Here is a 19,647-nt window from a genome sequence, read left to right on the forward strand (position 1 = left end):
CTCCCAGCAGAGAGCAGCACAATCCATAGGCTGGGAGTCACACAGAAGGGACCCAACCCCTCATCCAGGGCCCAAGGAGATGGTGCTAGAGGAAGGGAGAGGACCAGGCCCACCTACTCACCCTCAGCGTCCTTGGACTCCTCATGGGGCAGCTGACTGAGCCTCCACTCCAAGGGCCAGGCACACAGGAAGTAGGTGCCCCCGGCCAAGGTGGAAGCCCCAGACAGGCTGACAGCAGCAGCAAAGAAACAGTGAGGGGCACAGGCTCCACCCCGCTGAGGGCCTCTCACGATGGAGCAAGGTGGGGAGACAGAGGCACCCTGCCTGGGCTAAAATTCTGAGGTGCCACTTCGGAAGGCAGGTCCAAGTGAGACCTGTCTCACCCACTGTCACAGAATGAAGTTTGGTGGCATTGAGGACGGTCTACTGTGTGAAGGCAGTGAGAACCTCAGGCTCCAGCGCTGTCACTGAGCTACCCAGTGTGACGAGGGAAACCACCTGGGCCTCTGGCGTGACGTGCATCCTCAGGCCCAGGGAGGGTGCTTTCCCCACCAACTTCTTGCTGGGATGTTGATGCAAACCCTGGAGCAGGTCCCCACGGAAACTCTTTGGGGGAGAGAGGAACGGTATCTAGAGGCTCCTGTCATTTACATCCACTTTATTATCACATGCCCATATAAAACATCTAAAACTTTAAATAAAATCAAAGCTTCGGGAACTTTAAATTGGGATAAATCAGGCATACAAGTAGATTTTAAGGTAATGAGTGAAAACGTCTTACCTGGCAAACTGATTGTATGCCTCTTGTTCTTGGCCCCAAAGAGAAGAGTGCTCTGTTTTTACGTAGATGTACCGGTCCCTGGGTGAGAAGCCTTCCTCCAGACCCTGGCCAGAGGCCGAGGCACCCGGAAGATCACGGCTCTGCAGTAACATGACAACCCCTTTAACGGAGGGAGCCAGAGCCTGCAAACACACAGTGAAACACAGTTTCAGTGATGAACACAGTGGTTTACTCAACAAATGTCTGTCGTGGTTCATAATTAAGAAGAGAGAAAGGACCTAAAATTACATGTGTAAGTGAACAGCTCTTTAATGACAATCAAGGACAAAAACCAAACCAATGACCTTATTCTCCCAATCTGTTCTCCTTCCTGTCCAACATCATAACAGAGGTCTTAGTCTGTGTGATACAACAGGAAAAAAATAAAATGAAATAAAAGACAGATAAAACAGAAAGGAAGAATTACACTGTCTCTATTTACAGATGACACAAATGTCTGCATAGAAAACCCAAAGGGATCTACAAAAAATCAGCAAGGTTGCAGGATACAAGATTAAAACACTGAACCTAATTGTATTCCTATACACTAGCAATAAACATGTAAAAATAAACTTGTTTTAAAAAAATAAATTACCATTGTTAATAAGTACTCCAAAAAAGGAAATACTTAGAAATCAACGAAATATGTACAGGATATGTATGCTGAAAACTACAAAGTATTGGTGAAAGAAATCAGAGAAGACCTAAATGTTAACTGAGAGGCATACCATGCTCAAGGACTACAAAGAAAGAGTAAGACGCTACAAGGGGAATCACGATACTTAGAAACAAAGCAAGTTAGAAGACAGTGGAGTCACATCTTTTAGTTACCGAAAGAAAAAAGTATCATAGTTTTTTAGCCAGCAAAAATGTCTTTAAAAAAATCAAAGATAAAGCAAGATTTGTATACTACACTGAAAACTACAAAATACTGTTAAGAGAAATTGAAATTTTAAATGGATGAAAGGGTACCCCCATTCATGGATCAGAAAACTCAATCCTGTTAAGATAGCAAACCTCCCAAAATTAATCTATAGATTCAACACAGTTTGTACGGAAAAACCACCTTGGATGTTTGCAGAAATTGACAAATTGATCCTAAACTTTATACGGAAATGCAAAGGAGCCAGAATAGCCTATACAATCTTGAAAAAGACAGACAAAGTAGGAAGACTCATACTTCCTGATTTCAAAACTTACTACAAAGCTGAAGTAATCGCGACAGTGTGGTGCTAGTGTAAGGACATACAATTAGATCAATGGAAAGAACCGAATGTCCATAAATAAACCTTTACATTTATAGTCAGTTGATTTTCAGTAAAAGTGTCAGGAAAATTCAATGGGGAAAGGAGTCTTTTCAACCAACAGTGTTTGGAAAACTAGATACCCACGTGCAAAAGGGTGGGTTTATGCCTGTCTCACACCATACACAAACATTAACTCAAAACGGCCCTGGCTGCTGTGGCTCAGTGGATGGAGCGTGGGCTGGGCTGCAAACCAAAGGGTTGCCTCTCTGATTCCCAGTCAGGGCACGTATCTGGGTTGCGGTTCAGGTCCCCTGTTGGGGGTGAACAAGAGGCAACCACACATTCATGTTTGTCTCCCTCTCTTTCTCCCTCCCTTCCCCTCTCTCTATAAATAAATAAATAAAATATTTTTAAAAAATTAAAAATCATAGATTTAAATGTAGGAGCTAAAACTACAAACTGTGGAGAAAGCAGGAGTAAATCATCACAAACTGGGATTGCAAAGCATTCTTATATGTAGCAACAAAAGTGTAGGCAATAAAATTTAAAAATTTGATAAGAGTTCATTAAATTGAAAAAAATTTGTGCTTCAAAAGACACTATCAAGAAAATGAAACAAGAAGCCACAGAGTTGGACAATTGCAAACCATGTACCTGACAACAGACTCGTATCTGAATACGTAAAGAACCCTTACAGATCCAAAATAAAACACAAATAACTCAATTTAAAAATAAGCAAAAGATCTGAACACACATTTTACCAAAGAAGATATACAAACGACTAATCAGCACATAAGAAGATGCTCAATGCCATCATTTATTAGGGAAATACAATTTAAAGCCACAATGAATACATCACACCTGCTCAAATGGCTAAAATAAAAAAGACAATGAGAACTGGCAAGGAAGTGGTGATTTTGGAACACTTGTACATTGCTGGTGGAATGTACAATGGCATAATCACTCTGGAAAATATTTTGGCACTTTCTTAAAAAACATTATAAACTATGCATTATCAATATCTTACTTTTGTGGCAGAAGGGAAGGCTTAAAATCTTATTTCTAGCTCTCCCATCAAAATCAGATGCTACGACAATGGGTTTCTTTCATGGCGCCAAAAAAACAAAACAAACAAAAACCATACTGTTTACTCACCTGGTCAGCTCCTAGCTGGGTTGAACCATCCTTATACATCAGAGTTACCACCACGGCTACTGCCTGTTTGAGCATTTCCATCAGCTGGCTTTTCTCAAAATCATCCAAATACCTGGTATCACAAACTTGGTTTCTGAATGCTCTTGAGTCCCCAGAATTTAGGGAGCCTTCCACCTTGTCCGCATCTTCCAATGCCTCATATTTAGTGGTTTTCTCTGGTGAATTATTACATGTAATATGTTTTCTTTTAAGATTCGTGCTTTCTTTATTTTCATTATCTATATATTTTTTTAGGAAATATTTTCTTTCACGTTCCGTTTTCTGTAGAACGGAAGCCTCTTGGTTATGCGGTGGAATCAGACAACTGGCAGGAGCCGGTGAGCTGATGTTCTGCTTTTGGTCCGCGGGCAGCTGGTCTGTGAGCCTGCTGGTGGAGGGCCGAGGTGAGAGTCTGACGGAAGCGCCTGATGTCCGGCTTGTGAAAGAACTAAGACCCTACAGAAAAACAGAAAATATTTCATGAGCATACAGACTCATGAGATCTAGAAACCAAACTAATTTCTGGTAAGTCGTCTGAAGTGAAGTAGAACACAGCTTCATGTTATGTAGATCGAGGTTTCTAATGAAGCTATACAGTGTCTTCAAGAGCAGTCCCTTTCTCAACCCAGGCGGGAGCACCTGCGAATCGTGGGCTGGGCCAGGCAGGAGTTCCAAGAGTGCAGCCACACCCTGCGCTGGAATCTGCAAGTAAGGAGAGACGCTGGGACAGGAGTCGGGTGCAGAGGTGCAGAAATCCGAGGTTACTAACTTACAACTTCCAAGTAAAGGCCATTTATAGAGAAAATGAAATCACTGCAACTATTTGATATATTAATCTACCTACTAAGTGTTTGGGGTTTGGGGGGGGGGTTGTATCCAAAATGTGTTTATTGGGATGGTTCCCCACGCATCTTGATTCGGGTGCTTTGAGCTGCTTTCTTCTGAAGGAGCATCCTTCTATCAGCCTTGCGGTTCCTCCTGTGGGCTGACAGAGGACAGTGGAGTAGCCAGCACACAAGACTACCGTCTGTGCAGGGCTACAGATGACGGTCATTTCATAGCATCCCAGCCACTTCACATCCATGAGGCAGGAACTGGGGCTCTGCACCTGGGGCTCTGCACCTGGTGCTGCTGCTTGTGTTTCTTCTTCTCCTGTCTGGAGAGGGGTGAAGCAGGTCGTCCTGGGGAGGTCACCACTGCCCAAAAGGCTGAAACTTTGTAAAAATATGGCCCAGCAGGATCCCCTTTCTGTCTCTGTCTAGCAATATGCAATATTCATTCACAGAATCACAGACTAATGAGGGGGGGGATCATGTCTATCCATTTCATGACAGGATTCATTCACCAAAAAATGTTATCTTTAATGTTTATTTTTCAGATTTTATGATACAAGTATGTTGGGTTTTTTAAAAGATTTTATTTATTTATTTTTACAGAGAGGGGAAGGGAGGGAGAAAGAGAGGGAGAGAAACATTGATCAGTTGCCTCTCGCGTACCCCAACGAGGGACCTGACCTGCAACCCAGGCATGTGCCCTGACTGGGAATCGAGCCAGCAACCTTTCAGTTTGTGGTATGATGCCCAATCCACTGAGCTACACCAGCCAGGGCCACTAATGATGTTCTGAACAACTGTATGCTAATAGTACTCTTAAATAATTTTGATGCCCTGGCTGGCGTGGCTCAGTGGATTGAGTGCTGGCCTGCGAACCAAAGGGTCATGGGCTCAATACCCAGTATAGGCCACATGCCTGGGTTGTGGGCCAGGTCCCCAATGGGGGCATGCAAGAGGCAACCACACATTGGTTGGAATGTACAATGGCACAACCACTCTGGAAAATATTTTGGCACTTTCTTAAAAAACATTATAAACTATGCATTATCAATATCTTACTTTTGTGGCAGAAGGGAAGGCTTAAAATCTTATTTCTAGCTCTCCCATCAAAATCAGATGCTACGACAATGGGCTTCTCTCCCTCTCTTTCTCCCTCCCTTCACCTCTCTAAAAATAAATAAATAAAATATTTTTAAAAATAATTTTGAAAGAAAATGTATTAACATGTGGTCATAGGGTCACAGAAAATTTTAATTTATACTCACTTATCACAGAGAAATATTATATGGTTTTCAAGAAAAGAGTTTCAAGTATAAAATTCTATTACATTAAAAATTCTGTGGAGGTGTATAGAAGAAAAGGAGTTCATGGAGAAAAGGAAAGCATGAAAATTCAGATTGTTGAAGAATGTCTGGCTGAAGTGTTTTTTAAAGGGGTGACTATGGATATCAAGTTCCCAGAGTACAGTGTATGTTTAGATTTTAGTGGCTGTATTCTAGACGATGACATAACAGTTTCTGTCGATGCTGATGCGTCTCAGTGCTTCTGCCAATTTTCATTTCACCTCTTCCACATTGGCAAAACATTTCCCTTTGAGGGCTTTTCTCATACAGGGTAAAAAAAAGTATCTCAGGGTGAGATCAGGTGAATAGGGAGGGTGGAGCACGGGGGTCATGCCATTTTTGGCCAAAAACTGTCAAACACAGCGTGGTGTGGGCAGGTATGCTTGTAAATCACCCATCATGAAATGGGCAAACACATTGAAAGTCTTCAAAAAACATTTCTGAAGCCGAACGCAGCCTCTCACAACAACGCCAGCTGGCGCACTGATTCCTAGATGGGTTCCTAGAACACTCATCCAGCAGGAGAGGGCTGTATTACAAGGGGCCACCCTCCAGAAGACAATTTCAGTTTCCTTGGTGGTCCCCCTCATACAAGGCCTTGGGTGATGTGACCTCGTCTATCTCTGCCCTCAAGCCCAAACCATGCAACTCAATCTGTTGTGAATTTTATATGTTTTTATGAGCATCTCTTTATTTCCACTATGCAAAAGTTCCAAGCTTTCTTCCCTTAACCCCCAAACCCCACTCTCCAAAGGGTAACCATCTCCTAATTATCCTTTAGACCCCAACTCAGGTATAAACTTCATATTAAAAGAAAGACATCCCAGACTCCTCTCCCTACCACCCAGAAAAGGTGAACTGAAGCCACACAGAACCTGGGTGAGAACCGTTCCCAGAGCCCTGAGACTGACTTCCATCACGGCATGCAGCTCGCCACGTGGTAGAGACCCTCTGTACTTCGTCTTGCTCTCCCCTCACGTGAATTTAACCAATAGCCGCTGGAGAACAATAACCCCCAGCCCCTTTTTAACACGGTATCCACAGGGCCTGGCATACAGTAGACACTTAATGAGTCTTTGTTGAATAAATGCAGGCTATCTGTTTAGAATTTTCACATCTGCAAGCATGTACCTTTTTCCCCAGCGCTTGATTCTTTCCAAGGAGCAGCGGTCCCAAATGCTTGACACTAGGTTTGTTCACCGCCTCTGCAGCTTTTAAAACACAAAAAAGGCACCTGAGGCACTAAAGAAACATTGATATCTAAGTCATACAATCAGTAAACATTGAAAATGGCCTCTACAATTGTGCTATTTACCCATTATTTACTCATTTAAAACAACATGATTCACAACTGAGATGCCTAGTGCCATTGTAACAAACACTCATGTAAAGTATCCTCAAATTAACTGCAGGCACATCTGTGTAATCACGAAATGTTCATTAAAGATTACTACCTGGTATTTACATTTGAATACTTGATTCTGAAAACCCTTGTAAGAAACCTTGTAAGTATTAAAGGTTTGAGGAAATTCTTAGGCTGAATACTACTACAATGGAACATTTAGAGCTTCAGTAAAATGTCATTAATACCAACTTGTGATTTAAATTTTGCTTTCATTTTAATAAGCTGGGGCTGAGGAGTAAGTGATGTAATCTGGATTCAGCCCCAGGCAGCACGGCCCAGGAGTGTGCGCTCACAACCACAGTGACCGCCCATGGGCACGTACGTGCCTTCCCTCTGCAGCTGCGGTAACACCCAAGAAATGCAAATGCAGGGGGACCTTTCACTGACAGGAAAAAGTTATCCTTAGCATAAATTCAACAAGAAACGTACAAGGCACTTGATGATTAAAACTTTAAATTTTATGAAATGGCGTAACACAAGCTCTACACAAATGGAAAGACACAGCGTTGGGATATACACAATATGTTTAATTCTTCCAAACACAGACTTAATGAGTTCCAATCAGAGACCGTACAGGGCTCTTTTAATTGAAAAAATAACTTCAAAGTGCTATGAAATGTTCACTATCCGAAAACAGATAACAAGAGTTAAAAAAAAGTAAAAGATTTGTCTTTCCAGATTATCAGAACATACTACAACACTGTAATCAAATTCACAGGGTATTTGCATAGGAATACAAGAAAAGATCTCTGGGTCAGAAGAGACAATCCAGAAACGACCCCAAGACTTAGGAGACTTTAATATACAACAGAGATGGTGTTTCGATTAAGAAACAGGGTAGTTCAACTAGCACAACTTCTAACAGAAAATGTACATTGGGAAAACTACTAGGGACAGAAATGACCTGTATTCTATGACGAGTCTTACACATTGTCCAAAAAAAAAAAAAAAAAAAAAAAAGACAACTCAACAGAAAAGTGAGCAAAACATAGGAAGAGGCAATGCACAAAAGAGCAACTCCAAAAAGCAAAATACACTGTGTGATGCTCACACTCACGAGCAGTAGGGAAATGAAAATTAAATATAACGGGACGGACGGGGATAGGTCGTCTCACGCATCCCTGGTAGAACTGTGGAGACAGTGGGTCCGCACCTAGCATCACCAGTAGGTTCTGCTACTTTAGACGTGTAACGGAACCAACCGTACCCTGGCCTAACTGCTATAGAGAAGAGTGAAGTTCCTGTGGCACATCGTCCAAGTGACAACAGAATGACATTATTTGAGGTCCTGCTGTCATTAGAATCTTTCTAGAAAGCAAACTGTCAACACTTACAAAAATTAAAAACACACGCCTCCCCTTTGGGAGCTGGGGAGAAACAGGATGATACGACGGGAGCACAGCTGGGCCTCCTGGTACTACCAATATTGTGTTTCTTCGTCTGGGAGAAGCTTGCAGGGTGTTCAGTTTGTGGGATTTCGAGCTATAAACTTGGATGTATGTGCTGTGTGTGTGTGCATAACCTCAATAAAACGAACAGATTTAAAATACGTAAATCATCTAACCAAACAACCTCACTCCCGGCTATCTGTTTCACAGAAATATAAGTAACAGTAATTTCAACTCCTTAACAGTTAAGGAGTAGCTACATTTATAGTCCTAATATTTTTTCGGCCCTTTGAAGGCAACCGCGAGGCTGCTATGAGCCCCAGTGAAAATGAGTTTGACATCCCTGGCTTAAATCAAACGTTTATGGCGGTATTGCTTTATGGCAAAGGACTAAAAACAAAGCATACGCCAATCAAGAGGGAAGTCAATGAATAAATGGTATAACGTCCATGCTGTGAAGCACGTAGCCACTGAGAAGAATGACTTAGAGCTGTATCAGTTGACTTGAAGATTCAGAAATCGTGAAAATGCGATCCCATTTTTAAATCAGTGACCAAATCTCCCCACTCGTGCACACAAGTATGTTGTACACACACAACGGCACAGTTCTTGCCCTGCGTGGCCGTCTAGGAGACGAAGGTTTGTGTTCAGAACAGTCACTGGGCAGCGCTCTCAGGATCGACGTCTGCAGGTGAGTGAAGGGAGGAGGAAGCGTGCAGTCACCACAAAGGTCTGTTCTGCAGCTGACGTGGCCCTGCAGTTGTCCCACTGGGCCTAGGGAGCTGGGCCTCTATACCCAGCACCCACCGGTCACGGGATGGGTTGCTCCTAGGAAAGCAGTGTGCCCTTGGACCAAGCAGCTCTTTGCAGAGGAGGTGAACCAGGATGCTGCGTTGTGAGCAGCTCCCAGCCCCTGGGCAATAAATGGTTTCCATCCTAATGGGCAGGTAAGCTGGGGGGCTGGACATCAGGCACTCACTGCAGTCCTGCAGCAGCTCACTACCTGCTGCTCACAGCCACCTGCTTCCAATGCATTCTGGAGCAGCTACTTCAGGACTCTGTGGCCTTCTGCCTGGAGAAAACTTCAGAAAAATAATGGCACTGCAGCTGGTCTCAAAGTTGCAAATGATATTTGTCTTCCTTCTGTACAACCCACCCAAGATCTCCTCATGCTGGCCGAGCACCTCTGTCGGTCCAGGCAGCTCACTGAGGGAGTGACCAAACCCTCATCCCTGAGAGATGTAAGCCCCTGGTCACTACGCCCTTCTCAGCCGGGGTGGATGTGTGTGCTGTGAAATTTGGGCAGGGGACCAAGGGGTGACCAATCATATCACCTCGGTGCCAAGTATATGCTTTCCTGCCCCCATTATGCAACAGCAGCCCTCACTTACAAAGACCAGGAGGCTCCATGGAGCAAGATGGAGATGACATACCTTGCCTGCCAGTCTTCTCATACAAGGCACTTGAACTGACCAGGCAGCTGGAGCTCGGAACTGAATGGTGCTCTTCCTGTGCCCCTGGCGGGGGGCTGCCCCTCCAAAAGTCAGGACCACCTGCAGAACCCAGAGTGCTGGTAAGCAGAGCCACTCCCACTCCCACCTTTTGGTTCCCAGACCCTGTAATTACACACACGAGGGACACTACCCTGGTGTGGTCACTCACGTGCAGTGCACACCACCCTGGAGGGTCCTGGTGCGTCACTGCGGGGCGTCCTCCCCAAGCTGGCACTGAGCTGCCTTGGTTGCAGGCCACTCCACCGCTCCCTCAGGCTGGCACCTATGGGTGCGTGGCTGTGAGGGAGCACGTGGGTCCCACGGTCCCACAATCCCACGCCCACTGAAGCTCCTCTGCTGTAAAGTGGGTCCCCCACGCCTAACACGACGCTACACGGGTTTCTGTCGTTGGAGCAAACGTTCCATGAGCCCTGGGCAACGGCTCATGGAGGCCCTGCACACCACGCCTGCAACACGTGTCCATGCCACTCAAGATCCACCTCTGCACCCCTGGGGGCACCAGGGGCTCAGTGCTGTCAACTTGCCATCGAGTGCCTGACTGCTTTCCTCACAGGGTGGCACCACTGGGGACTCGGCGTTCGGTCTGTGTTGGGAGGAAGGTTGGATGTTCATCGACACAGTAGCCAGTCAGCACTGGCGGGTGGGAGCACCATACTGCTGGGCTCACTCAGTCTCCACCCCTGCCCGCAGCTACTCCTTTAAAGAGCCCAAGGTGCCAGAACCGGGACAGCAGGTGACAGAGGCTGGTTGACATCAACTGGCCAAGTCTAAGTTTGTTCCTTCTTTCGGTACTCTACCTAAGTTGCTCCCTGTGTCTGCTAATACCATAACCTTTAGACTCCTCTTTACTCGTGGTAGCTCGTCCCATTAATAGTTAAAATGCTTCAGGTGTGCCCTGTTCAAGTTACTGGACAGTTCTGTTCCCTGACTGCCCCACACACTCACACGGCCCCTTAGCAGGCCCGGGTCCTCTCCACCGGCATATGCTGACTTCACGGCCAGGAGGGAGCAGGTGGCAGCTTCCGAGGGAGCATGTATACTTTTCCAAGACTAAAGCCTCTTGTGACGGGGTGGGGCACTACTAGCCTTTAACAGAGGAGCAGCCACTTTTGCAGGTGCCAGAAGTATCTGGGATTCAAGATTTGAATGCACCAATGCACATCTCAGGGTCTGGTCCCTGTCCCTGACCAAGGCCCCAGCCGTGAGGTAGCACACCTGCCAGGGCTGAGTGAGAACCAAGCCTTCAGGAGCCCGATCAAGTCTCAAGACTGTAAGTACTGGCCTGTGGCTGCTGATGGTCTCTCTAGGCTATCAGGGAAGCCCTGGGCTAAAACGTTTAGCCTTTAATTACTAAGTAATCCCTCTCAGCCTTTGTCTTTTTCCAAAGGATCAATCATTCCCAGCAGTAGCCACCAGTTCCATTTGTAACAGAGCCACTGGGTTCTCTTGCCCGCTGCCTGTAAGACCTGTGATTCCCAATGCCAGAGTCTTACGGAAAGGAAAGGGACGATTTATTCAAAAGCTACACAGGTTTAGAATAATGGTGGAATTCTGCCATTAAGTCCCATGCCCGTTAGAAACAAAAAACACAAACGCACAGTCCTGCCCCCCTTGCCAGGCCAGGCCAGTCAGCAGGCCCTCTCTCAGGAAAGAAACACAAGAGTGTAGCCCAGCTGGGCAGGTTCCCGTCTGTATTCCGGCTTCTTCCACTAGTCCCTGCTGGGCTCCTGCTCTTAATCCGAAGCCACACCCTCAGAAGACCCACGAGGGTCCTTCTGCATCCTTTCAAACTGCGTGGTCAAGACGGCAGAGCTGCTACGTGGTCAAGAGGCTTCTCCTTCCCCAGCTGAGCACTCAGAGAGAGAGAGAGAGAGAGAGAGAGAGAGAGAGAGAGAGAGAGAAAGCACCTCTCATGGCTCTCCTACTCTCCTTCCCACTCGGTCCAGAGCTCCGGCAGAGCTAGGAGCAGACTGGCTGCCGTGCCTGGGTTTAAATCCTGGCGCAGATCCCCTTTCATAACCCCACTTCTGACTCCTCCCACACTGAGTTACATCTGCCAGTAGTCTCATCTCCTCTGCCCTTCTCAGCTGCCATTGTTAGTCCGGGCAAGCGTGGCCCCCGAGATGTAGAAGTCCCCTCCAAGCCTCTCTTGCAGGTGCAGCAAGCCCCTCCAGCTACATCAGGAGTTCAGAGTCATGCCCACCTCATCTCCCTGGCTTCCAGAGGGCAGGCACAGCTACTCCGCATTACTAAAACACTGGCCAAGTACTCTAGATATGCAAAGTAACTCCCAACGGCCCGGCTCTGCTTCCCCTTCCCCCAGCCAGGTTGTGGAGACTTTGGGATGTTTTTTCTATATTAGGTGGGGGTACTTTTCCAGTTCGGGGAAACCCCTACCCAAACACCCCAAGTCCTGGACCTCATTCCACCTCTGGTACACATTGTCATCTATGCAGTACTGTCCCAGTTGCCTAGGCAACAGCTTCCACTGGTACAGACCAACCACCTCTAGTGACAATTTTAACTGCACTGCTGCCAATCGTGTTCCAAGTACAACTGATGAAGCCATCCGTGCCAGCCTACCTGCGGGAGACCAAACCCCACACCACCACAGCTGCTCTCTCAGGCCGCTTCCTGCACCAACCGGAGCAGATCAGGTCCCCTGGGAACCAGACCCAGCTGTGCCTGCAGGAAGTGTACCTCGGCCTGGGCAGGAGGGGTTGGGGAGCAGAGCAAGTTAAAGCACCCAGAACACTTCACAGTAAGTTCTCTAAACAGAGCTGCAAAGAATCAGATGCACTAATTCCATTGCGATGGAAGCAATGTGGAAGCATTGCATTGTGATGATGAAAGAAATATTTAAGCAGAACCTTGAAACACTGATTTCACTCCATTGTGAGTGGAGGACGGAAAAAGAAGAATAAGTAGAAAGGTGGAAAATGCCACAGGTTTGGAAGTTATAGTCATATCTGAATGGGGCATAAAGAGGGAAAGTGGGGCAACATGAGAGTGTAAAGTGCAGGCAGCGTCAGGTAGGAGGAAGAGGAGCTGTTCCCGCAAATAAACCTTGCAGCAAGCAAGGACAAAAGCTCAGCTAAATCTAGCAAAGGCAAGACCACAGTGGCAACAAACTGGAGGCAAACAGCAGTTAGGAAATGACTGCAAATCCAAGGGAGAGAAGGCAGCCCCGAATCTGGGCAGGGCGGCTGAAACCCGACACCCGGCAGGGTTTGCTGGGATTGGACATAAGGGTTTTATGTTTACTGGGTAGAAATAAAAATAATATGTTTGCCCATATACTCTTGAATAGAATGAATGTAATCAAAACATCTAGTTTATCATTTTGTTATCTGTCCTTAAAATTGCAGAGATTTCCACAAGATAGGAATAAACATTTCACGTGAATCAATCGGCTTTTAACAAGTATCTACTTTCAGGGGTTTCAGACTCTTAATTTGCAATGTCTGTAAAAATATTTTTATTTTGCCCTGGCAGTTGTGGATCAGTGGATTGAGCATTGGACTGCAAGCCAAAGAGTCACCGGTTCGATTCCCAGTCAAGGCACATGCCTGGGTTGCTGGCCAGGTCCCCAGCAGGGGGCACGAGGGAAGCACTCATCAGTGTTTCTCTCCCTCTCTAACTCCTTCCTTCCCCTCTCTCTAAAAGTAAGTAAAATAAAATCTTAAAAAAACATTAAAAATATTTTACTGGAAAATGCCATATTCACCTCTAGGCTCTATCAAGTTAAAATAAAGAATCTGGGTAAATGAATACTAGCAAACGTATTTGATCTCCATAGGTACTTAGGCAAAACACAGATACATCCTAGTATGTGCTTTAGTCACATGAATAATCCTATCAGAGCACCAGGTCAGCTGACAACCTTTAACTCACCCTGAAAACTACTCCTCCAGCATTTACCAAAGACGTTCAGTGGCATTACTGAACAATAAAACGAGAAAATCCAACTCAGATGAACCCCATTGTGAATCTAGTTCAAAGGTGACGGAGTTAGGGTGAAGAGCTAAACTACTAGTCACAGAAGGCCCAACAACACAATACAATACAATGGCTAAGAGAACAAGTTTATTTCTCAGGTTGAGGTGAGTGGCCTCAGCTGGTGGTGCAGCTGTTTCACGAAGTCTCTCTGGAACCTGGGTTCCTCCCAGCACGTTGTTCCACAATCCTCTAGGGCACTGTTATCATTTGCAGGGTTGGAAAGGAGGCACTTCAGGTTCCAGCTGGAGGGGAGGCAAGAGGTAGCGAGCGAGGAAGCAAGCTGGATGTCTCCAGGCCCACCCTGGAAACGGTGCACACACTTCATTGTCGGGGGCCTGCCACTTGGCCACACCTGACTGTGTGTCTCACGAAAGCGAAGCACACTCTTGGTGGTGCAGCAAACTTGGCCGAAAAGGACTAAGGAGCAATACAAAATGCCCGTGATTAGGAAGTGAGAAGTGGTCACCGTAAAAGTCAGGACAATGGTTACTGCAGAGCAGGGAGAGGGTTATCAGTGAGAAGGAAATCCTGAGGTGTTGGCAATATAAGTGGCAGTGACTTGTATGTCCTCTTTCTATAAATCCGTTAAGCTGTGTTTTTAGTTTCTGCATCTTTCTTTTTTTCACAGCGAAGGGTTTTTAAGTAAAAGATCAGTCTTGCGAGAAGCTTATACAGTCCAATCCTTACTTGGATATGTATCTCCAGATACTTCGTTTGGTCTAGCATATCAAGAAAGTAGAGTCCATGACTTCCGGCCAAGATGGAGGCGAAGGTAGACACACTGTGCCTCCTCCCACAACCAAAAGAAGGACAACAACAATTTAAAAACAGAGAACAGCCAGAACTGAGAGAAAATCACTGTATGGAAGTCTGACAACCAAGGAGATAAAAGAAGACACATTCATCCAGACCGGTAGGAGGGGTGGAGATGGGCAGCCGGGCAGAGAGGACTCGCAGCAGGACGGTGGCTGGCTGACCAAGGGAGGTGGCAGGTTGTGGAGCGGGGTGGGCAAAGCTGCAGCTGTCTGGTGAGGCAGCAGCTGGTGGACCAGGTGACAGACTGTGCAACCCAGGGCTCCAGCGAGGGGAAATAAAGCCTCAAACCACTGATTGAGAACACCTGTGGGGGTTGAGGGGCAGCGGGAAAAAATCCCAGCCTCACAGGAGAGTTCTTTGGAGAGACCCACAGGGTCTCAGAATGTACACAAGCCCACCCACTCGGGAATCAGCACCAGAGGGGCCCAGTTTGATTGTGGGAAGTGGAGGGAGTGACTGAAAACCGGCAGAGAGCAGAGCAAGAACCACTGCTCCCTATTGGACCCCTCCCCCACATGTAGCATCATAGTGCAGCAGTGACCAGCGTCACCCTGCCCTGGTGAACACCTAAGGCTCCGCCCCTCTATGTAACATGTGCACCAAGACAAAAAAAATTTGGCCCAAATGAAAGAACAGATCAAAGCTCCAGAAAAAATACAACTAAGGGACAAAGAGATAGCTAACCTATCAGATGCACAGTTCAAAACACTGGTAATCAGGAAGTTCACAGAATTGGTTGAATTTGGTCACAAATTAGATGAAAAAATGAAAGCTATGCTAAGTGAAACAAAGGAAAATGTACAGGGAACCAATAGTGATGGGAAGGAAACTGGAACTCAAATCAACAGTGTGGACCAGAAGGAAGAAAGAAACATCCAACCAGAAAAGAATGAAGAAACAAGAACTCAAAAAAAAATGAGGAGAGGCTTAGGAACCTCCAGGACATCTTTAAACGTTCCAACATCCAAATTATAGGGGTGCCAGAAGGAGAACAGGAAGAACAAAAAATTGAAAACTTATTTGAACAAATAATGGAGAACTTCCCTAGTCTGGCAAAGGAAATAGACTTCCAGGAAGTCCAGGAAGCTCAGAGAGTCCCAAAGAAGCTGGACCCAAGGAAGCACACACCAAGGCACATCATAATCACATCACCCAAGATTAAACAGGAGAGAATCTTAGAAGCAGCAAGAGAAAAGGACACAGTTACCTACAAAGGAGTTCCCATAAGACTGTCAGCTGATTTCTCCAAAGAGACCTTCCAGGCAAGAAGGGGCTGGAAAGAAGTATTCCAAGTCATGAAAGGCAAGGACCTACATCCAAGATTACTCTATCCAGCAAAGCTACCATTTAGAATGGAAGGGCAGATAAAGTGCTTGTCAGATAAGGTCAAGTTAAAGGAGTTCATCATCACCAAGCCCTTATTATATGAAATGTTAAAGAGATTTACCTAAGAAAAAGAAGATCAAAAATAGAAACAGTAAAAATTACAGCAAACTCACAGTTATTAACAACCACACCTAAAACAAAAACAAAAGCAAACTAAGCAAACAACTAGAACAGGAACAGAACCACAGAAATGGAGATCACATGGAGGGTTAGCAACAGGGGAGTGGGAGGGGGAGAGAGGGGGAAGGTACAGAGAGTAAGTAGCATAAATAGTAGGTAGAAAATAGACAGGGGGAGGGTAAGAACAGTATAGGAAATGTAGAAGCCAAAGAACTTATATGTATGACCCATGGACATGAACTATACGGGGGAATGTGGGAGGGAGGGGGTGTGCAGGATGGAGCGGAGTGAAGGGGGGGAAATGGGACAACTGTAATAGCATAATCAATAAAATATATTTAAAAAAATTCAAAAATAAATAAATAAAAATTTTTACAAAAAGTAAGTAGAGCCCACAGTGACTTATTAATAATGTTTGGTTTTACTTTAGTGTTTGTAAAAGCAAGTATTTGTGATTTATTTCCAATGATTTCTGAGTTCAAGTTCGGTGTTTATTTGGTATGAGATGGGCAGCATATGACAAGAGCCCAGGAGTCATTAGGTCTTAGGTCCAGCATCATTCACCAGTAACCCACTAGCAATCCAACTTTAAATCAAATGCCTATGAAATAATAAAACTGGTGGGACTCAGTGGCAGACAGACTCTAAGGTGGCCTCATGACCCATGCCTCCTAGTACTCACAGCCTTGTAAACTTCTTCCTGAGTATAGGTGGGACTTGTTGACTCACTTCTGAACAGCAGGAAGAAGCAAAGGTAAGAGGACATTTGTGATGATGCTACATAAGACTCTGATGTCAGTCTTGCTGGGGACATGCTCTTGCTGGCTTTGATGAAAAGCTATCTATTGCAAGAACCATGTAGGAAGGAACTGAATTCTGCCAAGAACCATGTGAGCTTGCAAGCGAATGCTTCTCCATTTGAGCCTCAGATGACACTCCAGCTCTGGCTGCACCCACTCTGTAGCCCAGCAGAGACCCCATTAAGCTCAGCCCAGATTCCTTAACCACAGAAATAGAGACAACTGTTGTTTTAAGCCACTAAGTTTGCAGTAATGGTGTTATGTAACACGTAATACAGAATCCTTGTGAAAATCCACTATTTTTCCAAATCCAAAATACCTGACAAAAAATAAGACTTCACCTTTTCCCATTATCTTCTCAATAAATTTAGGGTTTTCACAGGGTATTTTAAGAACATGAGGAGAGGTCATGAGAAGGGCTGACTGCCAGAAATTTTTCTCAACAGACACTCACATTATAGCTACCAAAGGCATTTCATTATTACGAGTTTTTAAGGGCAGTACATCTCCACCTGTCAAGTGAATACTGCTTTGATTTTAGAAAGCAAGTATACAGAATGAAGGAGAAAGCTCTTCGATGTTTAGGTTTTTATTTTTCTTCACTGTCCCCTCCCACCAGCATCATTTCCCCTAACACACTAGGTATGCAGGCCACACCCCAAAATCCTTACCAGTTCATTTGTCAATGACTTCTGCAGGACGCAGGACAGACGCCTGGATGTGCACAGTCTGAAGTGTTAAGCGCCACCGCACCTCAACTAAGAAACTGCGTGTGTAACAGCATTTGCACTGTCAACACTCCCAATTATTTCATCTCAATATGACTAGTTGTCTCTCACTCATTCACAACTTCCTCTGGCGAAGAGAAACAAATTACTGGCCCAGACTTACAAATTTAAAGTAAAAACTCCTTTGCTAGTTTTTTTTAAAAAGGGGTTCCGAACATTTCAGTCACACTTGTGAGCACGTCACACCATAAGCACACACACACTTGACGCACCGACATTTGTCCCGTGAGAGTTTACGTATTTCTCTGCAGTATAACATACACATTATCAAAAACACTTCCCCAGGCCACCACACACAACAGGCAGATACAGTCGTCTTCCGCATCTGCAGGCGGTCAGCTCCAGGACCGCTGGACTACCAAAACCCGCAGACGCTCAAGTCCTTAAAGTGGCGGTGTTTCCGTATACACCATACTGGCATGAGACTCCAGCAGGGCATGCCTACACGTCACTTCGTGCGGACTCAGCATAGTGCTGGGTGCATGGCAAATTCATGTTTTGCTTCTTTCCTGAACTTTCTGGGATTTTTCTATTTGGATCTGCAGTTGGTGGAACCTGCAGATGTGAAACCCGTGGATATGGAGGGCGGACTGTACTGTGTACAGGTTCAATGAGAGCTAAGGCTGAAGCAACAATCACCGTCAAGGAGGCCCTCTCTTTCAAGGTTATTTTAAACAGCTGATTGATTCTCAAGGAATGTTTGACAGAAATGCCTGGAATGAGGAAGAGAGTGTTACATTTTAAAAGCAACTAAGGACCATGAGAATTTGTAAGTTTAGCAAGCCAATACTCAGTCATCACTGAGAGTAAAGTGAGGGGAAGCTGGACTTTGCTTGCAGGCAGGAGCTTCAGCACACAACCTAAATTCTATAGAATAATTTTGCTACATTTCATTTTCAAACTTTAGTCTTAAGAATTATTAGTATCAAAGTAACAAAAGAAAGGTTCATAAAAATTACTCACTCTTTTCATTCTCTGTCCAATTCATGGACTCCACTAAACTGCCTGAATGCATAGCAGACATGATCTTCTGGGCAACACTGGAGAGTGGTATCTTACAGAGATCAAGGCCTACAAAAGCCTCGTAATTTTCCATTTTCATAAAATCCTAAATATAAATATAATACCTATATATTAATTTTGAGACTTCAAAATAAGACACAATTAAGTAATCTGAAATTTTTTATGTACTGAGACTTTCATAAAAACTACTGTATTAACAACCACGAGAAATAAATTTTCCCTGTTAACACATAGCATAGTAAGAAGAAAGCAAAGGTTAGAGGCTCATTTGGGGTATTCTGATAAATAAGTAACAAAGTAAAAAACATTTTTTAGTTACCCAATTTTGAAGCAAGTGATTTACTCAAACACTAGCTGAGGTTTCAAACAGCTGTTATAATCTTCAAATACTCAAGTTTAATAACAAAATTACTTTTAGCTGCCTTGCGTAAGGACACACAGCCTGACGTCCTTTCACTGACACCGCTCAGCGGCACTGGCCCTGGGGCTGAGCAGATGAGGGTCTGGAAGAAACAGTACGAATCATCCAGTAGTTGGTCAGACACCTAACATGTTTGACACTCAACAGAATTCGCTTTCTTAGGCAAGAAATCAGGTGACATCTTTTTTCCACATTACTTAAGAAAATTTTTAATTTCTCTATCGCATGGTAGAATAGGGGAAAAAAGGAACAAAAAGTTACCTGTGGAGCTAATAGCAAAACTTAGACAAAATTCTTTTAAAGATTTTTTTTTTTTTTTTTTTTTTTTTGAGAGAGAATCGATTAGTGACTCTTGCACGCCCCCACTGGGAACCTGGCCCACAACTCAGGTATGTGCCCTGACTGGGAATCGAACAGGGGCTCAACCCACTGAACTATACAAGCTTAGCTAGACAAAATTTTTGCTACAAAATTGTAAGACTTCATAAATTTTTAAATGTACAAATACTAATTGGCAAAACATTTTTGCTCAAAGGATTAAAAAAATTAT

The 19,647-nt window shown here is 44.8% G+C and overlaps 2 protein-coding genes across 2 annotated transcripts in view; both read right to left on the reverse strand.

Annotated features, from left to right (window-relative positions):
- POLN (DNA polymerase nu) overlaps positions 1-18,755 on the reverse strand; it is an 83,324-nt gene extending 64,569 nt beyond the window's left edge. Inside the window, exons 1-4 of the mRNA XM_024573510.3 lie at positions 18,617-18,755; positions 6,569-6,648; positions 3,223-3,717; positions 782-963 (exon numbers count right to left, since the gene is read on the reverse strand). Coding sequence (XP_024429278.2) covers positions 782-963; positions 3,223-3,717; positions 6,569-6,648; positions 18,617-18,755 — 896 coding nt within the window. The remainder of the gene's footprint in view (positions 1-781; positions 964-3,222; positions 3,718-6,568; positions 6,649-18,616) is intronic.
- On the reverse strand, positions 3,882-4,345 carry LOC112316845 (small ribosomal subunit protein eS27-like). The gene is made up of 2 exons (XM_053922616.2): positions 4,197-4,345; positions 3,882-3,963 (listed from the first exon to the last, which is right to left on the reverse strand). The coding sequence occupies exons 1-2, from the start codon at positions 4,343-4,345 to the stop codon at positions 3,882-3,884; spliced, it is 231 nt and encodes a 76-aa protein (XP_053778591.2).
- Positions 18,756-19,647: the final 892 nt, after the last annotated feature.

This window comes from Desmodus rotundus, chromosome 4, assembly GCF_022682495.2.
Source record: "Desmodus rotundus isolate HL8 chromosome 4, HLdesRot8A.1, whole genome shotgun sequence".
Classification (NCBI taxonomy): Eukaryota; Metazoa; Chordata; class Mammalia; order Chiroptera; family Phyllostomidae; genus Desmodus; species Desmodus rotundus.